Below are 17237 nucleotides of genomic sequence, written 5' to 3'. Positions count from 1 at the left end.
CCACCCTATCCACATGAGATTCCACCTTCAGAGAACAATGCACAGTTATTCCCAGATCCCTCTGTTCCACTGCATTCCTCAATTCCCTACCATTTACCCTGTACGTCCTATTTTGATTTATCCTACCAAAATGCAGCACCTCACACTTATCAGCATTAAACTCCATCTGCCATCTTTCAGCCCACCCTTCCAAAAGGCCCAAGTCTCTCTGTCGACTTTGAAAATCTACTTCATTATTAACTACACCACCTATCTTAGTGTCATCTGCATACTTACTAATCCAATTTGCCACACCATCCTCCAGATCATTAATGTAAATGACAAACAACAGTGGACCCAACACAGATCCTTGGGGTACTCCACTAGACACTGGCCTCCAACCTGACATACAGTTGTCAACCATTACCCTCTGGTATCTCCCATTCAGCCATTGTTGAATCCATCTTGCAACCTCACTATTAATACCCAACGATTTAACCTTCTTAATCAACCTTCCATGTGGAACCTTGTCAAATGCCTTACTGAAGTCCATATAGACAACATCCACAGCCTTGCCCTTATCAATTTCCCAGGTAACCTCTTCAAAAAATTCAAGAAGATTAGTCAAACATGACCTTCCAGGCACAAATCCATGTTGACTGTTTCTAATCAGGCCTTGTTTATCCATGTGATTATATATATTGTCCCTAAGTATCTTTTCCATTAATTTTCCCACCACAGACGTCAAACTAACAGGTCTATAATTGCTAGGTTTACTTTTAGAACCTTTTTTAAACAAAGGCACAACATGCGCAATGCGCCAATGTTCCGGCACCATCCCCGTTTCTAATGACGTTTGAAATATTTCCGTCATAGCCCCTGCTATTTCTGCACTAACTTCCCTCAATGTCCTAGGGAATATCCTATCAGGACCTGGAGACTTATCCACTTTTATATTTTTCAAAAGTGCCCGTACCTCCTCTTCTTTGATCCTCATAATTTCCATCACTACTCTACTTGTTTCGCTTACCTCACATAATTCAATATCCTTCTCCTCGGTGAATACCGAAGAAAAGAAATTGTTTAATATCTCCCCCATTTCTTCCGGCTCAGCTGTCCACTCTGACTCTCTAATGGACCAATTTTATCCCTCGCTATCCTTTTGCTATTGACATATCTGTAGAACCCCTTGGGGTTTACTTTTACATTGCTTGCCAAAGCAACCTCATATCTTTTTTTCGCTTTTCTAATTTCCTTCTTAAGATTCCTTTTACATTCTTTATATTCCTCAAGAAACTCATTTACTCCCTGCCGCTTATATTTATTGTATATCTCCCTCTTTTTCCGAACCAAGTGTCCAATTTCTCTGGAAAACCACGGCTCTTTCAAATTAGTATTCTTTCCTTTCCACCGAACAGGGACATAAAGACTCTGTACTCTCAAAATTTCACCTTTAAATATCCTCCATTTCTCTATTATATCCTTTTCATAAAACAAAATGTCCCATTTCACTCCTTTTAAATCCTTTCTCATCTCCTCAAAATTAGCCTTTCTCCAATCCAAAATCTCAACCCTTGGTCCAGTTCTGACCTTCTCCATAATTATATTGAAACTAATGGCATTGTGATCACTAGACCCAAAGTGCTCCTCAACACATACCTCCGTCACCTGACCCGTCTCATTTCCTAACAGGAGGTCCAACACTGCCCCTTCTCTGGTAGGTACCTCTACGTATTGCTGCAAAAAACTATCCTGCACACATTTTACAAACTCCAAACCATCCAGCCCTTTAACAGAATGTGATTCCCAGTCTATGTACGGAAAATTGAAATCACCCACAATCACTACTCTGTGCTTACTACTAATATCTGCTATCTCCTTACATATTTGCTCTTCCAATTCTCGTTCCCTATTTGGCGGTCTATAATACACCCCTATAAGTGTTGCTAAGCCTTTCTCATTTCTGAGTTCCACCCAAACAGCCTCCCTAATCGAGCCTTCTAGTCTGTCCTGCCAACGCACTGCTGTGATATCCTCCCTGACAAGCAATGCAACACCCCAGCACCTCTTGCCCCTCCGATTCTGTCACATCTGAAACAATGAAATCCTGGAATATTTAATTGCCAATCGCAACCCTCCTGCAACCATGTTTCACTGATCGCCACAACATCATACTTCCAGATGTCAATCCAGGCTCTAAGCTCATCCACCTTTCTTACAATGCTCCTAGCATTAAAATATACACATTTAAGGGACCCATCATTTCTTATTCTCAGTTTATTTCTTTTCACTTCTTTCTCTCCTACATATTGGGTCAGAGTGTTTCCCTTTTCTGCCTCCTGCCTCACACACTGCCTATTAGCTATCTGTGTTTGAGTCCCTCCCCCCAACCGTACTAGTTTAAAGTCTCCGCAATTACCTTAGCAAATCTCCTCTTAAACTGTGGCCCCTGGTTCTGGACTCCTCCACCATTGGGAACATGTTTCCTGCCTCTAACGTGTCCAACCCCCTAAATGCTGTTGTACTTCTGCTGCAATTTTTCTACTGCATCACTTTCAGGCAAGCGGGAACAGTAAAATATATTTAGTAAATCTAGACATCAGAGGCACAGCAGTACAGTTGCTGCCTCACAGCCCCAGAGACCCTGGTTTGATCATGAGTATGGGTGCTGTCTGTACGCAGTTTGCACGGTCTTCCTGTGACCGCATGGGTTTTCCCCGGGTGCTCCGGTTTCCACCCACACTCCATAGACATGCAAGTTTAGAGGTTAATTGGCTTTGGTAACACATTTTAATTGTCCCTGGTGGGTAGGATAATGCTGGGCCAAAGGGCCTGTTTCCATGCTGTATCTCTAAACTCCAAATCCAGAGTAATCTAATTTGACAGTCTCTCCAATACCCAAGTCTGTATTTTTGAGCGGACCCAAGTTTATTTTTAAAGTAACACGTTATAAAAGATGCCAGAAATAAACAAAATGAATCAAAGTAAGACAATGAAACATTTTGAAGACATATGCACATTGCAAGAAGTGATTTTACCTGTCCTTTTGTTAAGCTTTCCCATCGATCAGGACCCTGTGGCAGCAGTGCATGCAGCAGCTCCATCCTTTCCCGCAGTGGTGGAAGTAACATCGTAGCACCCACAGACAATGTCTCTATAACAGCCTGCCACAGGAGCAGAATGACCTTAATCATCTTTTACACCCACAAAAAGACAAAACCACACAAGTTGCATTTGTGCTGATAATTCATTTGAAACTGCTCTGTGCCCTAATTGCAGAAAGTATGCAGGTTGAGAGCAGAAAGGTTTAAGGTGAGAGGGGGAAGTTAAAAGGGGATGCATGGAGCAAGCTTTTTCAAAAACAGAGGGGTGGATGCCTGGAATACACTGCCAGGGGTGGTGGTTGAAGCAGGTATGATCGTGGCATTTAGATAGCTGCCGAATATGCAAGGAATGAATTTAAGAGAGAGTTAGATAGAGCTCTGGGGGCTAGTGGAATTAAGGGATATGGAGAGATGGCAGGCACGGGTTACTGATTGTGAATGATCAGCTATGATCACAATGAATGGCGGTGCTGGCTCGAAGGGCCGAATGGCCTCCTCCTGCACCTATTTTCTATGAATGGAGAGATATTAACTACGTGCAGCGAGAGGTGATTAGTTTAACTTGGCAGCATGTTCGGTAGACACTGTGGCTGAAGAGTCTGTTCCTGTGTCCCACTGTTCAGTGTTATACGGAACTGATTCATTGTTATTCCTCTGGTCCAGAAATCATTGAGAACAGTATAGCTGTTTATCATTCACACAAACAATACTTCCTGATTATATTTACTGAAGACCAGTTATATTGTATCAGGGTATTCCTAACTCAAAAAAAAAAAGAATTATAAAAGGCGTTTCTCCTCTGGGGCACAAAGCTAGATTCTGATTTTGCTCTCCTCGATGGCATTCCCTACATTATTTACCAGATGAAGAACGAGTCTATTAAACAAGCTGTTCAGACAGACGTTGGCGGTGAACAGAGCTGGTCGCACCTCTACCTGTTGTACACACTTACTGGATGTAAAGAATTATAGAACTCAAGAACTGAAAATATGTATTCTATCATTGGCAACAGACATATCATTGGGGGCCACAGTTTAAGAATAAGGGGTAGGCCATTTAGAACTGAGATGAGGAAAAACTTTTTCAGTCAGAGAGTTGTGAATCTGTGGAATTCTCTGCCTCAGAAGGCAGTGGAGGCCAGTTCTCTGAATGCATTCAAGAGAAAGTTAAATAGAGCTCTTAAGGATAGTGGAGTCAGGGGGGTATGGGGAGAAGGCAGGAACGGGGTAGTGATTGAGAATGATCAGCCATGATCACATTGAATGGCTCGAAGGGCGGAATGGCCTCATCCTGCACCTATTGCCTATTGTCTATTGTCACGGTGGCGCAGCGGTAGAGTTGCTGCCTTACAGCGAATGCAGCGCCGGACACCCGGGTTCGATCCCGACTAAGGGCGCTGCCTGTACGGAGTTTGTACGTTCTCCCCGTGACCTGCGTGGGTTTTCTCCGAGATCTTCGGTTTCCTCCCACACTCCAAAGAGGTACAGGTTTGTAGGTTAATTGACTTGGTAAATGTAAAAAATGTCCCGAGTGGGTGGAGGATAGAGTTAGTGTGCGGGGATCGCTGGTCGGAGCAGACCCGGTGGGCCGAAGGGCCTGTTTCCGCGCTGTAAAAAAAAAGATGTAGACAGAGTGCTGAAGATGATGTGCTGTATGCGTGCCTTCATCTGCTGAGGCAGTGAGTAGAGGGGAAAAAACCCCAGCAGATGCTGGTTAAAATCGAAATTAAAGTCTGAAGAAGGGTCTCGACCCGAAGCGAAGTCTGAAGAAGGGTCTTGACCCGAAACGTCACCATTCCTTCTCTCCCGAAATACTGCATGACCAGCTGAGTTACTCCAGCATTGTGTGTCTGCAGTGAGTATAGGATTTGGGATGACATGTTGGAGTTGTACAAATCATTGGTTAGCCTGCACATGGAGTATTGATATAGATTTAAAGGGTGTCAACCCAAAAGGTCACTAATTCCTTCTATCCAGAGATGCTGCCTGTCCCGCCGAGTTCCTCCAGCATTTTGTGTCTATCTTCAGTGTAAGACAGCATCTGCAGTTCCTGCCTACACATGGGTGCAATTCTGTTTGTCATACTATGGGAAAGCTGTGGCTAGGCTAGAGAGGGTACACAAAAGATTTGCAGGATGTTGCCTGGACTAGAGGACTCGAGTTATAAGGAGCAATAAGATATGCTGGGACTGTGTTTCCTAGAGTGAAAGACATAGAAGATGAACTTAGGGATTTATATAAAATTATAAGAGGCATAGATAAGGTATTTTTTACCAGAACAGAGTATAAAACCAGAGGGCATAGATTTAAGGTGAGAGTGGAAATATTTAAAGAAGACCTGAGGAGTAAGGTTTTCCATTCAGACGGCGGTGGGTATACAGAGGAAGGTTAAGCCCTAGAGCAAATTGAACAGTAAAGCATAGGAATCGACCCACGATATCTGTGCCATCCATGATGCTATACATCTGCCTGTAGGTACAACTGTGATGTTTAAAAGACACACTTTCAGTTCAGGCTCCTTTCTGGCACGCAAAGCACATTATCCTATGTCCCAATCCGGCAATAAGAAATTCAAACGACAGAATGACTATATTAACTCACCTCTTGAATTTCATCAGGAACAGAGGAGTCCATTAGTCTGAAGAGCAGATTACGCAGTGGTCTGGCCTGTCTCCCGAGGATACTGGTAGCCACGCCGCCAGCTAAAGCCAGGGCCAGATGGTTGGACAGCAGTTTGAGACATAGCTTAAGAAAATTATGATGTTCCCTGTTGAAAAAGGCAAGTTTAAATTACATTTGTTAAATTCCATATAACTAAAGTAATGAACATAAAACACACAGTACTTGCAGTTAGAAAATACTAGCAATATGGTTTACACATTACCCACTGCTTAAATGTGAAAAACAGACTAATGGTTTCAGATTGCAATTATTTCCAAATTTGTGTTACTGACATTAAAAAAACTTGTATATTTAGAAATAATTTCAAAAAGTAGTTCACTCCAATCCTCTCAGCGAAATGTTTTTAAGATTCCAATGATACTTCAGTCTATGGTTATTTAATAACTTCATTCGAATTGGTTTTAATCGCTTTAAATAGTGGAAGCTTAATCTGTCCTTTAAAGTAGCAAAGAGCAAAGCTTTAAGAATGTATGAGGATTTGCACACTAACACTGTGCATCCTGTTCAAGATCTAATAACTAATAAGATCTAATCATTCGCTTGCCATCATACAAGAGAAAAAGGTGTGTCAATGAACTTTATCCAAATGCAACATTTTTCAGTTAATTGGGCGGTGTAATTAACATTAAGTACTGCACCATCTCCACAATTGATATCCGATCCTCCTATGCTAAAGACAACAAGCACTTCTCAAAGTCATTGCTTTTACCGTACTTCAACAAATGTAAAAGTTAAGCTTTATATGGCTAAGAATTCATTCCCAGTCAATAGTGTTAAATATTGCACACTGACCCAAAATCCATACATATTCTGCTACAAAATACATGTTGCTACTGACTGACTGGGAATGAATGACTAGGCAATGATGCTCATGATACAACTGCAGTTGACATTCGGCTTCAATCACGAGCAAACGTTTGAGGCACAATTAGGAGTGGATCACAGAAAGAAACGGGAACGCAAACATCCAACTTGCCTTAAACATGTCACAGCAGCAACGATCAGACCTGATGGATTCTAACCCACCAGACAATAAGGCAGCCAATCCTACCTGCAGGACGGGAAGGGGAGAGGTGGGACGTCACTGTTGATGCCATCGCAGTACCACTCCAGAAACGACCGCAGGTGAGAGAAGGTGCTTTCTTCTAAATCTACACAGTAAGGTCTGTGCCATGCCACCACTTGCCTGTCACAATAAAATTAACCCAGTGCTGAAAAATCAGTTAAAACAATAGCCTAAAAAAAATGTTGAAGCAATTTCAAAAACACATTCCAACCTATCCCTGGGCAACGCGGTCCAAGCTAGACTGTGTGAAGTTCCAGCAGAGATCTGCTGACATGCCACGCCATCCAAAGCAATCACTTTTTTAGGTTTGGTGATTGGACCGGTTGAGTTTCCCTGGCCACATTGTCCCATAGAATTGTTACCCCAAGCGTAAACCTCATTATCTGGAAATAAAAAGAGAAAGCATAATTTTACTTTTACTTTAATTACAGACTCAAGGTCCAGATAAAAGACAAGACATTACATAGAATAAATTACATACAAAAGCACAATATATGGTTTAAAATCAAGAATTTAAAAAATCAGTGTCCTACAGCGAGACAACTATACCAATGTCTCCACAGCTGGGATTGATAGCATGTAGTGCTAAACCGTATGTTTGCTAAGGCCAAGATGATTTCATTTTCAGAATCATTAATCTGGCAAATAAATGTATGCATAAGATTTCTAAAGACAGTTTGTAAAGTATTAACTCCTGCAGCCACAAACATTTCACTTGCACTACACCATCTGGGTCTCTTAAGTAATATTCTCATGGCATCATTATAAGCTACTTGAAGTCTCTGTAAGCTTGCTTTTCTGTAGTTTGACCACAAGTGTGCAGTATAGAGTGGTGTACAATATGCTCTGAACTGAGACATCTTCACTCCATCTGTACACACACCTAAACTTGCGTAAGAGAATGCTTGTGTATACATCATGCGGCGTTGCCTATAAATATCCTCATCATCTGTCATTTGTTCTGTAATAAAATGTCCAAGATATTTTACCTTATTACAGACACAGATTATTATCAGACAATTTTAAATCAGGAAATCTTAGACATTTATTATCTTCTGGTTCTATAGATCATAACTCTTACCGGCATTATATTTTATATCAGCCTGAAGAAGGGTCACGACCCGAAACATCACCCATTCCTTCTCTCCTGAAATACTGCCTGACCCACTGAGTTACTCCAGCATTTTGTGATACCTTTGGCATTATATTTGATATCATGTGCCACACGTTACACAGAACATATAGTAAGGAGCTGCTGGAGACCAGCGCTAGATGGACAAAGGACCACAAGATCACCTGCATACATAATACTCTTACCCAGTGGTGGCGCCTAACGGCTGCGGCTCGCTAGCAGTCTGTTTGTCTTTTTTTCCCTTTTTTTTTTGTGTCGGTGTTGGGATGGTTTTTGGGGTTTTTTTGGTTGTGTATGTGTGGGGGGTGGTGGTGTGGGTGTGGGTGGGGGGGGGGTGGGAGAAACCTTTCTCTTTTAGGTCTCTTCCTCATGGCGCGGGGTACGGCTCGGCCGCGGGGCCTAACATCGTCCGGTGCGGCTCGGCCGCGGGGCTTTTCATCGCTGGTGCTGCTCGGCCGCGGAACTTAGCTGCGCACGGCTCGGCCGCGGGACTTTACATCACCCGGTGCGGCTCGGCCGCGGGACTTTGCATCGCCCGGTGCGGCTCGGCCGCGGGACTTTACATCGCCCGGTGCGGCTCGGCCGCGGGACTTTACATCGCTGGTGCGGCTCGGCCGCGGGGCCTAACATCGCCCGGTGCGGCTCGGCCGCGGTACCTAGCTGCGCACGGCTCGGCCGCGGGACTTTACATCGCCCGGTGCGGCTCGGCCGCGGGACTTTACATCGCCCGGTGCGGCTCGGCCGCGGGACTTTACATCGCCCGGTGCGGCTCGGCCGCGGGACTTTACATCGCCCGGTGCGGCTCGGCCGCTGGACTTTTCATCGCTGGTGCGGCTCGGCTGCGGGACTTTTCATCGCTGGTGCGGCTTGGCCGCTGGACTTAACATCGCCCGGTGCGGCTTGGCCGCGGGGCCTTCCATCGCCCGGTGCGGCTCGGCCGCGGGACTTAGCTGCGCAAGGCTCGGTCGCGGGGCCTTCCATCGCCCGGTCGGCCGCGAGACGTTTCAGCGCCCGGTGCGGCTCGGCCGCGGGGACTTCCATCCCCTTGCGGGGACTGTGCGGGTCGGTCGGGGACGAGCTGTCTGTCCGTGGGCGTGGGGAAGAGAGTGGAAGTTTTGTTGCCTCCATCACAGTGAGGGGGTGTTTGTAGTCACTGTGATGGACGTTTGTGTTGGGGTTATGTGTCTTGTGTTCTTTTTTGTGTATGACTGCTATGTAGTTTCGTTCGGTACCTCGGTACCGAATGACAAATAAAGCTCTGTTGAACTGTTGAACTGTTGAACTAGAATATTACTAATTTGTGCACCCAGTATTACAGGTTTTCAATTGCTTGGACAGATCATCAATATAGAGATTAAAAAGAACTGGGGACAAAATTCCCCCTTGGCTAACACCATTGCTAACCCCAAATGGGGCTGAGACCCTCTTGCCCCATTTTACTTGCATAGTCCGTTGGGCATACCAGCAAGCCAGAATTCTCACAATGTATTTGGGCACCCCTCTTTGACTCAATTTAACAAACTACTTTCTATGATTAACACGATCAAAGGCTTTGGAAACATCAATAAAGCACATAAGAATTTTATGAGTTCTGAAGAAGGGTCTCGACCCGAAACTCTCATTCTTCTAAACTCCAGCGAGTACAGGCCCAGTGCCGACAAACAGTCATCATAGGTTAACCCACTCATTCCTGGATTCCTTTGAATAGTTGTATTCAACCTCATTCCTGTGAGATCATAAGCATTATTAATATGATGTTCAAGGTCAAATGCTGAGCATACCAGAGTAAGAACTGTTGTCTCAATCAGTCTGCACTGAGCATCAGTAACAAAATGACATTCCCTATTTGTAAATAAAAAGCAGCCTGCATATCAAGTAAAGGACAGATTATATACTTTATGATATTGCGTTTTGGTATGTAAACACTGGTGTTCTTTGACGAATTAACTGATTCATGGCTGCTGGTTTTGTGAGATGCAAGTGTCTAATTTACTCCGCTATCAAATCTACGACAAAAGTGGAAAAATAATTATTCAATAGAGTTAAGCAATACTCAGGACTTTGCTCAACAATATTGCCGTAATATTCAGTTTAGTTTACTATCACGTGTACTGAGGTACAGTGAAAAGCTTTTGTCGCGTGCAATGGAATGTTGGCCTTCATAACAAGGAGTTGAGTATAGGAGCAAAGAGGTCCTTCTGCAGTTGTACAGGGCCCTAGTGAGACCGCACCTGGAGTACTGTGTGCAGTATTGGTCTCCAAATTTGAGGAAGGATATTCTTGCTATTGAGGGCGTGCAGCGTAGGTTTACTAGGTTAATTCCTGGAATGGCGGGACTATCATATGTTGAAAGACTGGAGCGACTAGGCTTGTATACACTGGAATTTAGAAGGATGAGAGGAGATCTTATCGAAACGTATAAGATTATTAGGGGGTTGGACACATTAGAGGCAGGAAACATGTTCCCAATGTTGGGGGAGTCCAGAACAAGGGGCCACAGTTTAAGAATAAGGGGTAGGCCATTTAGAATTGAGATGAGGAAAAGCTTTTTCAGTCAGAGAGTTGTGAATCTGTGGAATTCTCTGCCTCAGAAGGCAGTGGAGGTCAATTCTCTGAATGCATTCAAGAGAGAGCTGGATAGAGCTCTTAAGGATAGCGGAGTCAGGGGGTATGGGGAGAAGGCAGGAACGGGGTACTAATTGAGAATGATCAGCCATGATCACATTGAATGGCGGTGCTGGCTCGAAGGGTCGAATAGCCTCCTGCACCTATTGTCTAATCAGCCAGCGGATGATTGCAATCAAGCCATTCACAGTTAACAGATACATAAGGGAATAATATTTAGTGCAATGTAAAGCTAGTAAAGTACGATGAACGAAAGTCCACAGATCCCCGATGAGGCACATAGTAGTTCAGGATGCTCTCTAGTTGCGGCAGGATGGTTCGTTGCCTGATAACAGCTGGGAAGAAACTGTGCCTGAATCTGGAGGTGTGTGTTTTCACACTTCTATATCTTCTAAACGATGGGGGGGGGGGGGGGGGGGGCTTGCCGAGGCAGCACGAGGTATAAATGGAGTCAATGGAGGGAATCACACTTGAAATATTCTGATACTGCATTAGAGGGAATCACATCATCTCAGCTAAGAGAAGCAAACATTACACAAGACCTCCATGGTAGAGCACTTAAGAGGATGGCTGATTCCAATGCTATCAACAATTAAGCATTCAGGCTGTGCTTTATATTTTCCAAGATTCGTGACAGCGAATACAGCTCCAGATATAAAAAGGTTCTTATCCAGATGTCCAAACACTAAAATAGAAATATTATCTAGAAGCATTACATTAGTTTATATTCAGATTTTCTTCTTACCGTGTGAAAGTGCCAAACAGTGGCTGTCTCCTATCGAGAGGTCAACTACTCTTGTTGTCGCTAGTTCCTCAATAAGTTTGGGTCTCAAGGCAGTCGCTTCTGAAGAGCCACATCCGAGACATGCACCACAGCCCCAAGCATACACCTAAAAGGTGAAATTCGGCAAACATTACATCACTGCTAAATTCATTTAGAAAGTAATTTTTTTCCTACAATAAAGTCTCCATGATTTCTGTAACATTGTGTACATGATTGCAAACCTGCCAAACAAGTTAGGAATCAAAATTAAATACGGTGCCTATTTCTTCGCTACATTGCCCAAGACCTTTCTTTGCGCCAGGCCAAAAGTGAATGATTATGCAGACACAACAACCAGCAGATGCTGGAATCTTGACCGGAACGAGTTTTGAGAGAATGCTTATGCATGTTTTAATGCTACCTATCCAAGGTATTTGGCTGCAGCCAAGTCAGAAGGAAAATGGAAAAATGAAACTGGAATACGAGAAATGATCAAGATGTAGAAACAAAGAACTCCAGATGCTGGTTTATACCAAAGATAGACACTTTGCTGTGCTGGTGTAACTCAGCAGGTCGGGCAATATATCTGAAGAAAAACGATGGGTGACTTTTCGGGTTGGGACGCTTCTTTAGAAATGATCACCTGTTTAGGTATCATCACGGAAAAATTTAGTAAATCAGAAAAACCTTTGGCTATTGGTAAACCAACAATAAATTCAGCAAGCAGTACATATCCACTGTTAGAAGGGAACGAGGTAGAAATGATTCCTTTAACAGCAAAGAGCAGAAAACTGGCTAAAGTGCTGAGGAGCAAAACACAAAACTGATACACTTGAGTTCTCACACCTGAAGCACTTTGTGCAAGGGCAAAACAAAAGGTGCTATTTTGGAGAAGGAACAGCAGTCTCTTCAATGCAATGTGATTTCAGGCTAATCTACCATGAAAATTGATCAACGGTATCACTTCAATTCTCCAAGAATATACAAGGAATCACATTTTTAAAAACATGTCCTATATTGCTGCATCCCATACATGTTTGTGCATGTCAGCCAAAACATTCCACGTTTTCAGCATTTTCTTCTTTCATCTTGCTAAACGACTCTTCCCCTCTTGAAGGTATTTATTCACAAAATGATGGAGTAACTCAGCAGGTCAGGCAGCATCTCAGGGGAGAAGGAATGGGTGACGTTTCGGGTCGAGACCCTTCTTCAGTCTGAAGAAGGGTCTCGACCCGAAACGACACCCATTCCTTCTCTCCTGAGATGCTGCCTGACCTGCTGAGTTACTCCAGCATTTTGTGAATAAATACCTTCGATTTGTACCAGCATCTGCAGTTATTTTCCTACACTTCCACCCTTGCCATGAATCTTCTCCCACTCAGTTATGCAGAGATTCCGTCACTGGACTCTTCCCTCTCCCCGATCAGAAATGTTTGATAAAAACTAGCTCCCTCTTTGCCTTTTCTGAATTATCTTTCTGATAAACACAAGTTGTGCAAACTAAGAAATCTGTCACCCTCAGCTGATCTGTCCTTTGTTTGACTGCAATGTAGCTGATTCTTAAATGCCTTCCGAAATAGCATAGCAAGTCAGTCAACACAAGGACAATTAGGGTTGCAAATAAATGCTGGCCTTGTCAATAATGTCCAAAGCTGCCAAAAAAATAAACAAAAAATTACCAAAACCACAGTTGTATAACGCATACTAATTCCTCACGCTGCTTCAGCAAGGCCACCAGCACAATCAAGGACGAGTCGCACCCAGGCCACTCCCTCTTCTCCCCTCTCCCATCAGGTAAAAGGTATAGAAGTGTGAAAATGCACACCTTCAGATTCAGGGAGAAGTTTCTTCCCAGCTGTTATCAGGCAACTGAACCACCCTACGGACTGTCGGACTATCGTTGATCGGATTTTACTGGCTTTATCTTGCACTAAACATTATTCACGTTATTCCCTTTATCATGTATCTGTACACAGTGGATGGCTCGATTGTAATCATGTATTGGCTTTCTGCTGACTGGTTTGCACACCAAAGTTTTTCCATTGTACCTCGGTACACGTGATAATAAACTAAACTCAAACAGGGAATTGGCAGAGTTCTTCTACACCTGCTCCCTGATTTTTAAAGTATGGCCACAGACTTGGAAATGAAAACAGAGTACACTCAACGGTAAGATAGACACAAAATGCTGGTGTAACTCAGCGGGTCAGGCAGCATCTCTGGAGAAAAAGAATAGGTGGCGTCTCGGGTCAAGACCCTTCTTCAGTAAAACAGGTCATTTTACTAGAAATGTTTAATTGAGAGTTAAAGGGAAGGAGGAAAAAACAAACTGATGTTGTTTTAAATTTCCAGAATCTAATCTAGAGACAAATAAACTGCATGATGAATAAAGTGAGAAAAAGACAATGGGGAAAAGTGGGGAAAAGAGTTAAAGAGAAGAACGAATAGGAAAATTTCCAAAACAATGCAGGTGCAATAAAGAAATTTAAATATCAACAAATCAAGCAGAGATAATTATATGAAGAGAAGCAACTTTGCTGAAGTTTGAACTGTGCATATACGGAAAGGTATGTTTACTTTAAGGAATTTAGTTCAAAGGCCAATATTGTGCTACTAAAGACATTGACTACATTATCATTGGAATTTCTTTTAATATGTCAAAAATCACCATTTCTGTAATTTAGTTTTCACCTCCATGCTCATCACTTATATTTTTCTCAGCCATTGCACAGCTGGGAAACCACCTTATCATGCTGTCTGCCTTCCAGACCTATTCTCATGCTTCTTGACACAGCAGCGCAGCAATAGAGCTGCTGCCTCACAGCACTAAAGACCCGGGTTCAATTCCAACTACAGGTGCCGTCTGTGCAGAAATTGTACATTCTCCATGACCACGTGGGTTTTCTCCGGCTGCTCCGGTTTCCTCCCACAGCCCAAAGATGTGCAGATTTGTAGATTAATTGGCTCCTGTAAAATGCCCCCTGGTGTGTAGGACATAGAGCTCTTGTACGAGCGATCGATAGTTGGCGTGGACTTGCTGGGCCGAAGGGACTGCTTCCACATTGCCTCTCTAAATTATTTCTAAACAATGATTTTAGCAATGCATCACTACTCATCATTTACATGTAGTGTAAGAAAATAACTGCAGATGCTGGTTTAAATCGAAGGTATTTATTTCACAAAATGCTGGAGTAACTCAGCGGGCTAGGCGGCATCTCTGGAGAGAAGGAATGGGTGACGTTTCGGGACGAGACCCTTCTTCAGTCTGAAGAAGGGTCTCGACCCGAAACGTCACCCATTCCTTCTCTCCTGAGATGCTGCCTGACCCGCTGAGTTACTCCAGCATTTTGTGGAAATAAATACTCATCATTTACATGATCATTCTGAAAGCCAAATCTACTGCAATAAGAGGGCTATTCAACAGAACAAACCTGGCCTGTTGATGTCAAAGCAAGTGAGGACTGGCTCCCAGCACAGACTTTACGAATGAACATTCCTTGCAAGGCTTCAATAACCTTGGGTTTATAAACTCGATTCGTATCACCGTGACCCAGTTTGCCTAGCAAGATAAATCAAGACAATTAATTAACTACTACAATTTGTAGATATATTTAATACATTGCACATTACAATCATTTACATACAAATCTGTTGAGACAAAGAAACAAAGACAATCTGGCTTTATTGAGAATGGAAACAGTGGTAGGTAGTGTTCGACAATAATTTGTGAAGCCTGACAACTCTAAGAAATGTATGCCATCACCAACACTCCAGACTCCCCCATTGCCTTTGCTGTTTCAACTGTCTCAAACGTGCACAGTGATATTTAGTTAGGGGTAGGAGAGGGGCAATTCTCCAAGACCTCTACTTCAATTCCTCACCCAATGAAGTTTTCAGCCTTGTGTCAAACATGAGCAAAGAACCTTCCCATCTAACACACTCCCTCAGCTGATGAGGCAGTATTCATATTGAGCTCCAAGCACGAAGCCACACCACAGCCACGCAACGGACTCTGGGAGGGAGCTCCAATGTCCATCACCAAGTGTTCAGTGTCAGCAGTAGTGGCAGCAAGAGAAAAATAAATTAGGAGACAAAAATCATCTACTTAATAAGCACCCAATCGTTGCAGATGAAAGCCTCATAATACGAATGAGTTGTGTGGCATGACCCCATGCTAAATAGGATTTCATGAAAAGATTAGCATACTAGGAGCAGCACCAGGGACATCCAAAAATAAAGTACCAACCCTGTGAAAGTAAAATACATGCGTACTAAATAAAGGTCAAAGCCCCAAAGGACTAAACAATCAGATTTGGCTATGGGTGAAGATGGACCATTAAATAAGTGTGTGGGGGATACAATGAAGTGCCGTTGCTGGTTTACAAAAAAAGACAAAGTGCTAGAGTAACTAAGTGGGTCAGGCATCATCTCTGGAGGGTGGGTATGTGGAGGATGCTGCCCCATGAGCATCCCGATCACCAGTTATAAAAGAATCCCAAACTGTTGATGCAAGGTTGAAGAAACTGCCACCTTCATTTAAGAGGCGTCATGCAGGGAATGGAGGGAATATGGATTTTGAACAGCAGATAAGAGTTGGCCTTGGCATCATGTTCAGCACAGACATTGTGGGCCAAAGAGCCTACTCCTGTGCTGTAGTTTAGTTTATTATTGTCAGATGTACCGAGGTGTACTGCAGTTGTACAGGGCCCTAGTGAAACCGCACCTGGAGTACTGTGCGCAGTTTTGGTCTCCAAATTTGAGGAAGGATATTCTTGCTATTGAGGGCGGGCAGCGTAGGTTTACTAGGTTAATTCCCGGAATGGCGGGACTGTCGTATGTTGAAAGACTGGATCGACTAGGCTTGTATACACTGGAATTTACAAGGATGAGAGGGGATCTTATCGAAACGTATAAGATTATTAAGGGGTTGGACACGTTAGAGGCAGGAAACATATTCCCAATGTTGGGGGAGTCCAGAACAAGTTTAAGAATAAGGGGTAGGCCATTTAGAACGGAGATGAGGAAAAACTTTTTCACTCAGAGAGTTGTGGATCTGTGGAATTCTCTGCCTCAGAAGGTAGTGGAGGCCAATTCTCTGAATACATTCAAGAGAGAGCTAGATAGAGCTCTTAAGGATAGCGGAGTCAGGGGGTATGGGGAGAAGGCAGGAACGGGGTACTGATTGAGAATGATCAGCCATGATCACATTGAATGGCGGTGCTGGCTCGAAGGGCCGAATGGCCTACTCCTGCACCTATTGTCTATTGTACAGTGAAAATAATTTTTGTTGCATGCTATCTAATCAGCAAAGGGACTATACATGATTGCAATCAAGCTGTCCACAGTGTACAGATACAGGATAAATGGAATAACGCTCAGTGCAAGATAAAGTCCAGTGAAGTCCAATTAAAGATAATCCGAGGGTCAGGACCGCTGTATTGATTTATGTTGTAGGTTCTATACGACAGATCGTTTGAGGCTGTGCAGATGCCATTTGACATTACTGCACATTCTTGCAGCTGCACCAACACAGAAATGCTGGTAAATGCGGCACAAAATGATCCTTAAGATCTCGATATCTGCATAATCCTGCACTTTATTAAGGCTTATTTAATGTTTCTCAAACCTTGCAGCAGAAACAAAGTAGTGATTAAACATAATTATGCTTAGAATTTCATACACTGCATATGAAATGTAATCAATCATGTAGAGTACTCAATTAATAGGGTACTCCATATAGCGCTCTGTGAGATATTGAGGACCTCAGTGTACAAATCCAAGGTTTCCAGAAAATGGCAGCACAGGTAGATAAGATGGTGAAGGCAGCATATGAGAGGGAGAGTTGTCTTCATTAGACGGGGCACAGAATATAGGAGCAGGAAGTTTA

General features: G+C 43.3%; 1 protein-coding gene across 6 annotated transcripts in view; it reads right to left on the bottom strand.

The window, feature by feature from the left end:
- herc1 (HECT and RLD domain containing E3 ubiquitin protein ligase family member 1) overlaps positions 1-17237 on the bottom strand; it is a 242837-nt gene that overhangs the window by 170079 nt on the left and 55521 nt on the right. For all 6 annotated transcript variants that reach the window (XM_078430008.1, XM_078430009.1, XM_078430012.1 and 3 more), the window contains exons 8-13: positions 14782-14909; positions 11333-11477; positions 7042-7213; positions 6816-6950; positions 5684-5849; positions 3018-3143 (exon numbers count right to left, since the gene is read on the bottom strand). In XM_078430008.1, coding sequence (XP_078286134.1) covers positions 3018-3143; positions 5684-5849; positions 6816-6950; positions 7042-7213; positions 11333-11477; positions 14782-14909 — 872 coding nt within the window. The remainder of the gene's footprint in view (positions 1-3017; positions 3144-5683; positions 5850-6815; positions 6951-7041; positions 7214-11332; positions 11478-14781; positions 14910-17237) is intronic.

This window comes from Rhinoraja longicauda, chromosome 38 (genome assembly GCF_053455715.1).
Source record: "Rhinoraja longicauda isolate Sanriku21f chromosome 38, sRhiLon1.1, whole genome shotgun sequence".
Classification (NCBI taxonomy): Eukaryota; Metazoa; Chordata; class Chondrichthyes; order Rajiformes; family Arhynchobatidae; genus Rhinoraja; species Rhinoraja longicauda.
This window is presented reverse-complemented; position numbering and strand designations above follow the sequence as displayed.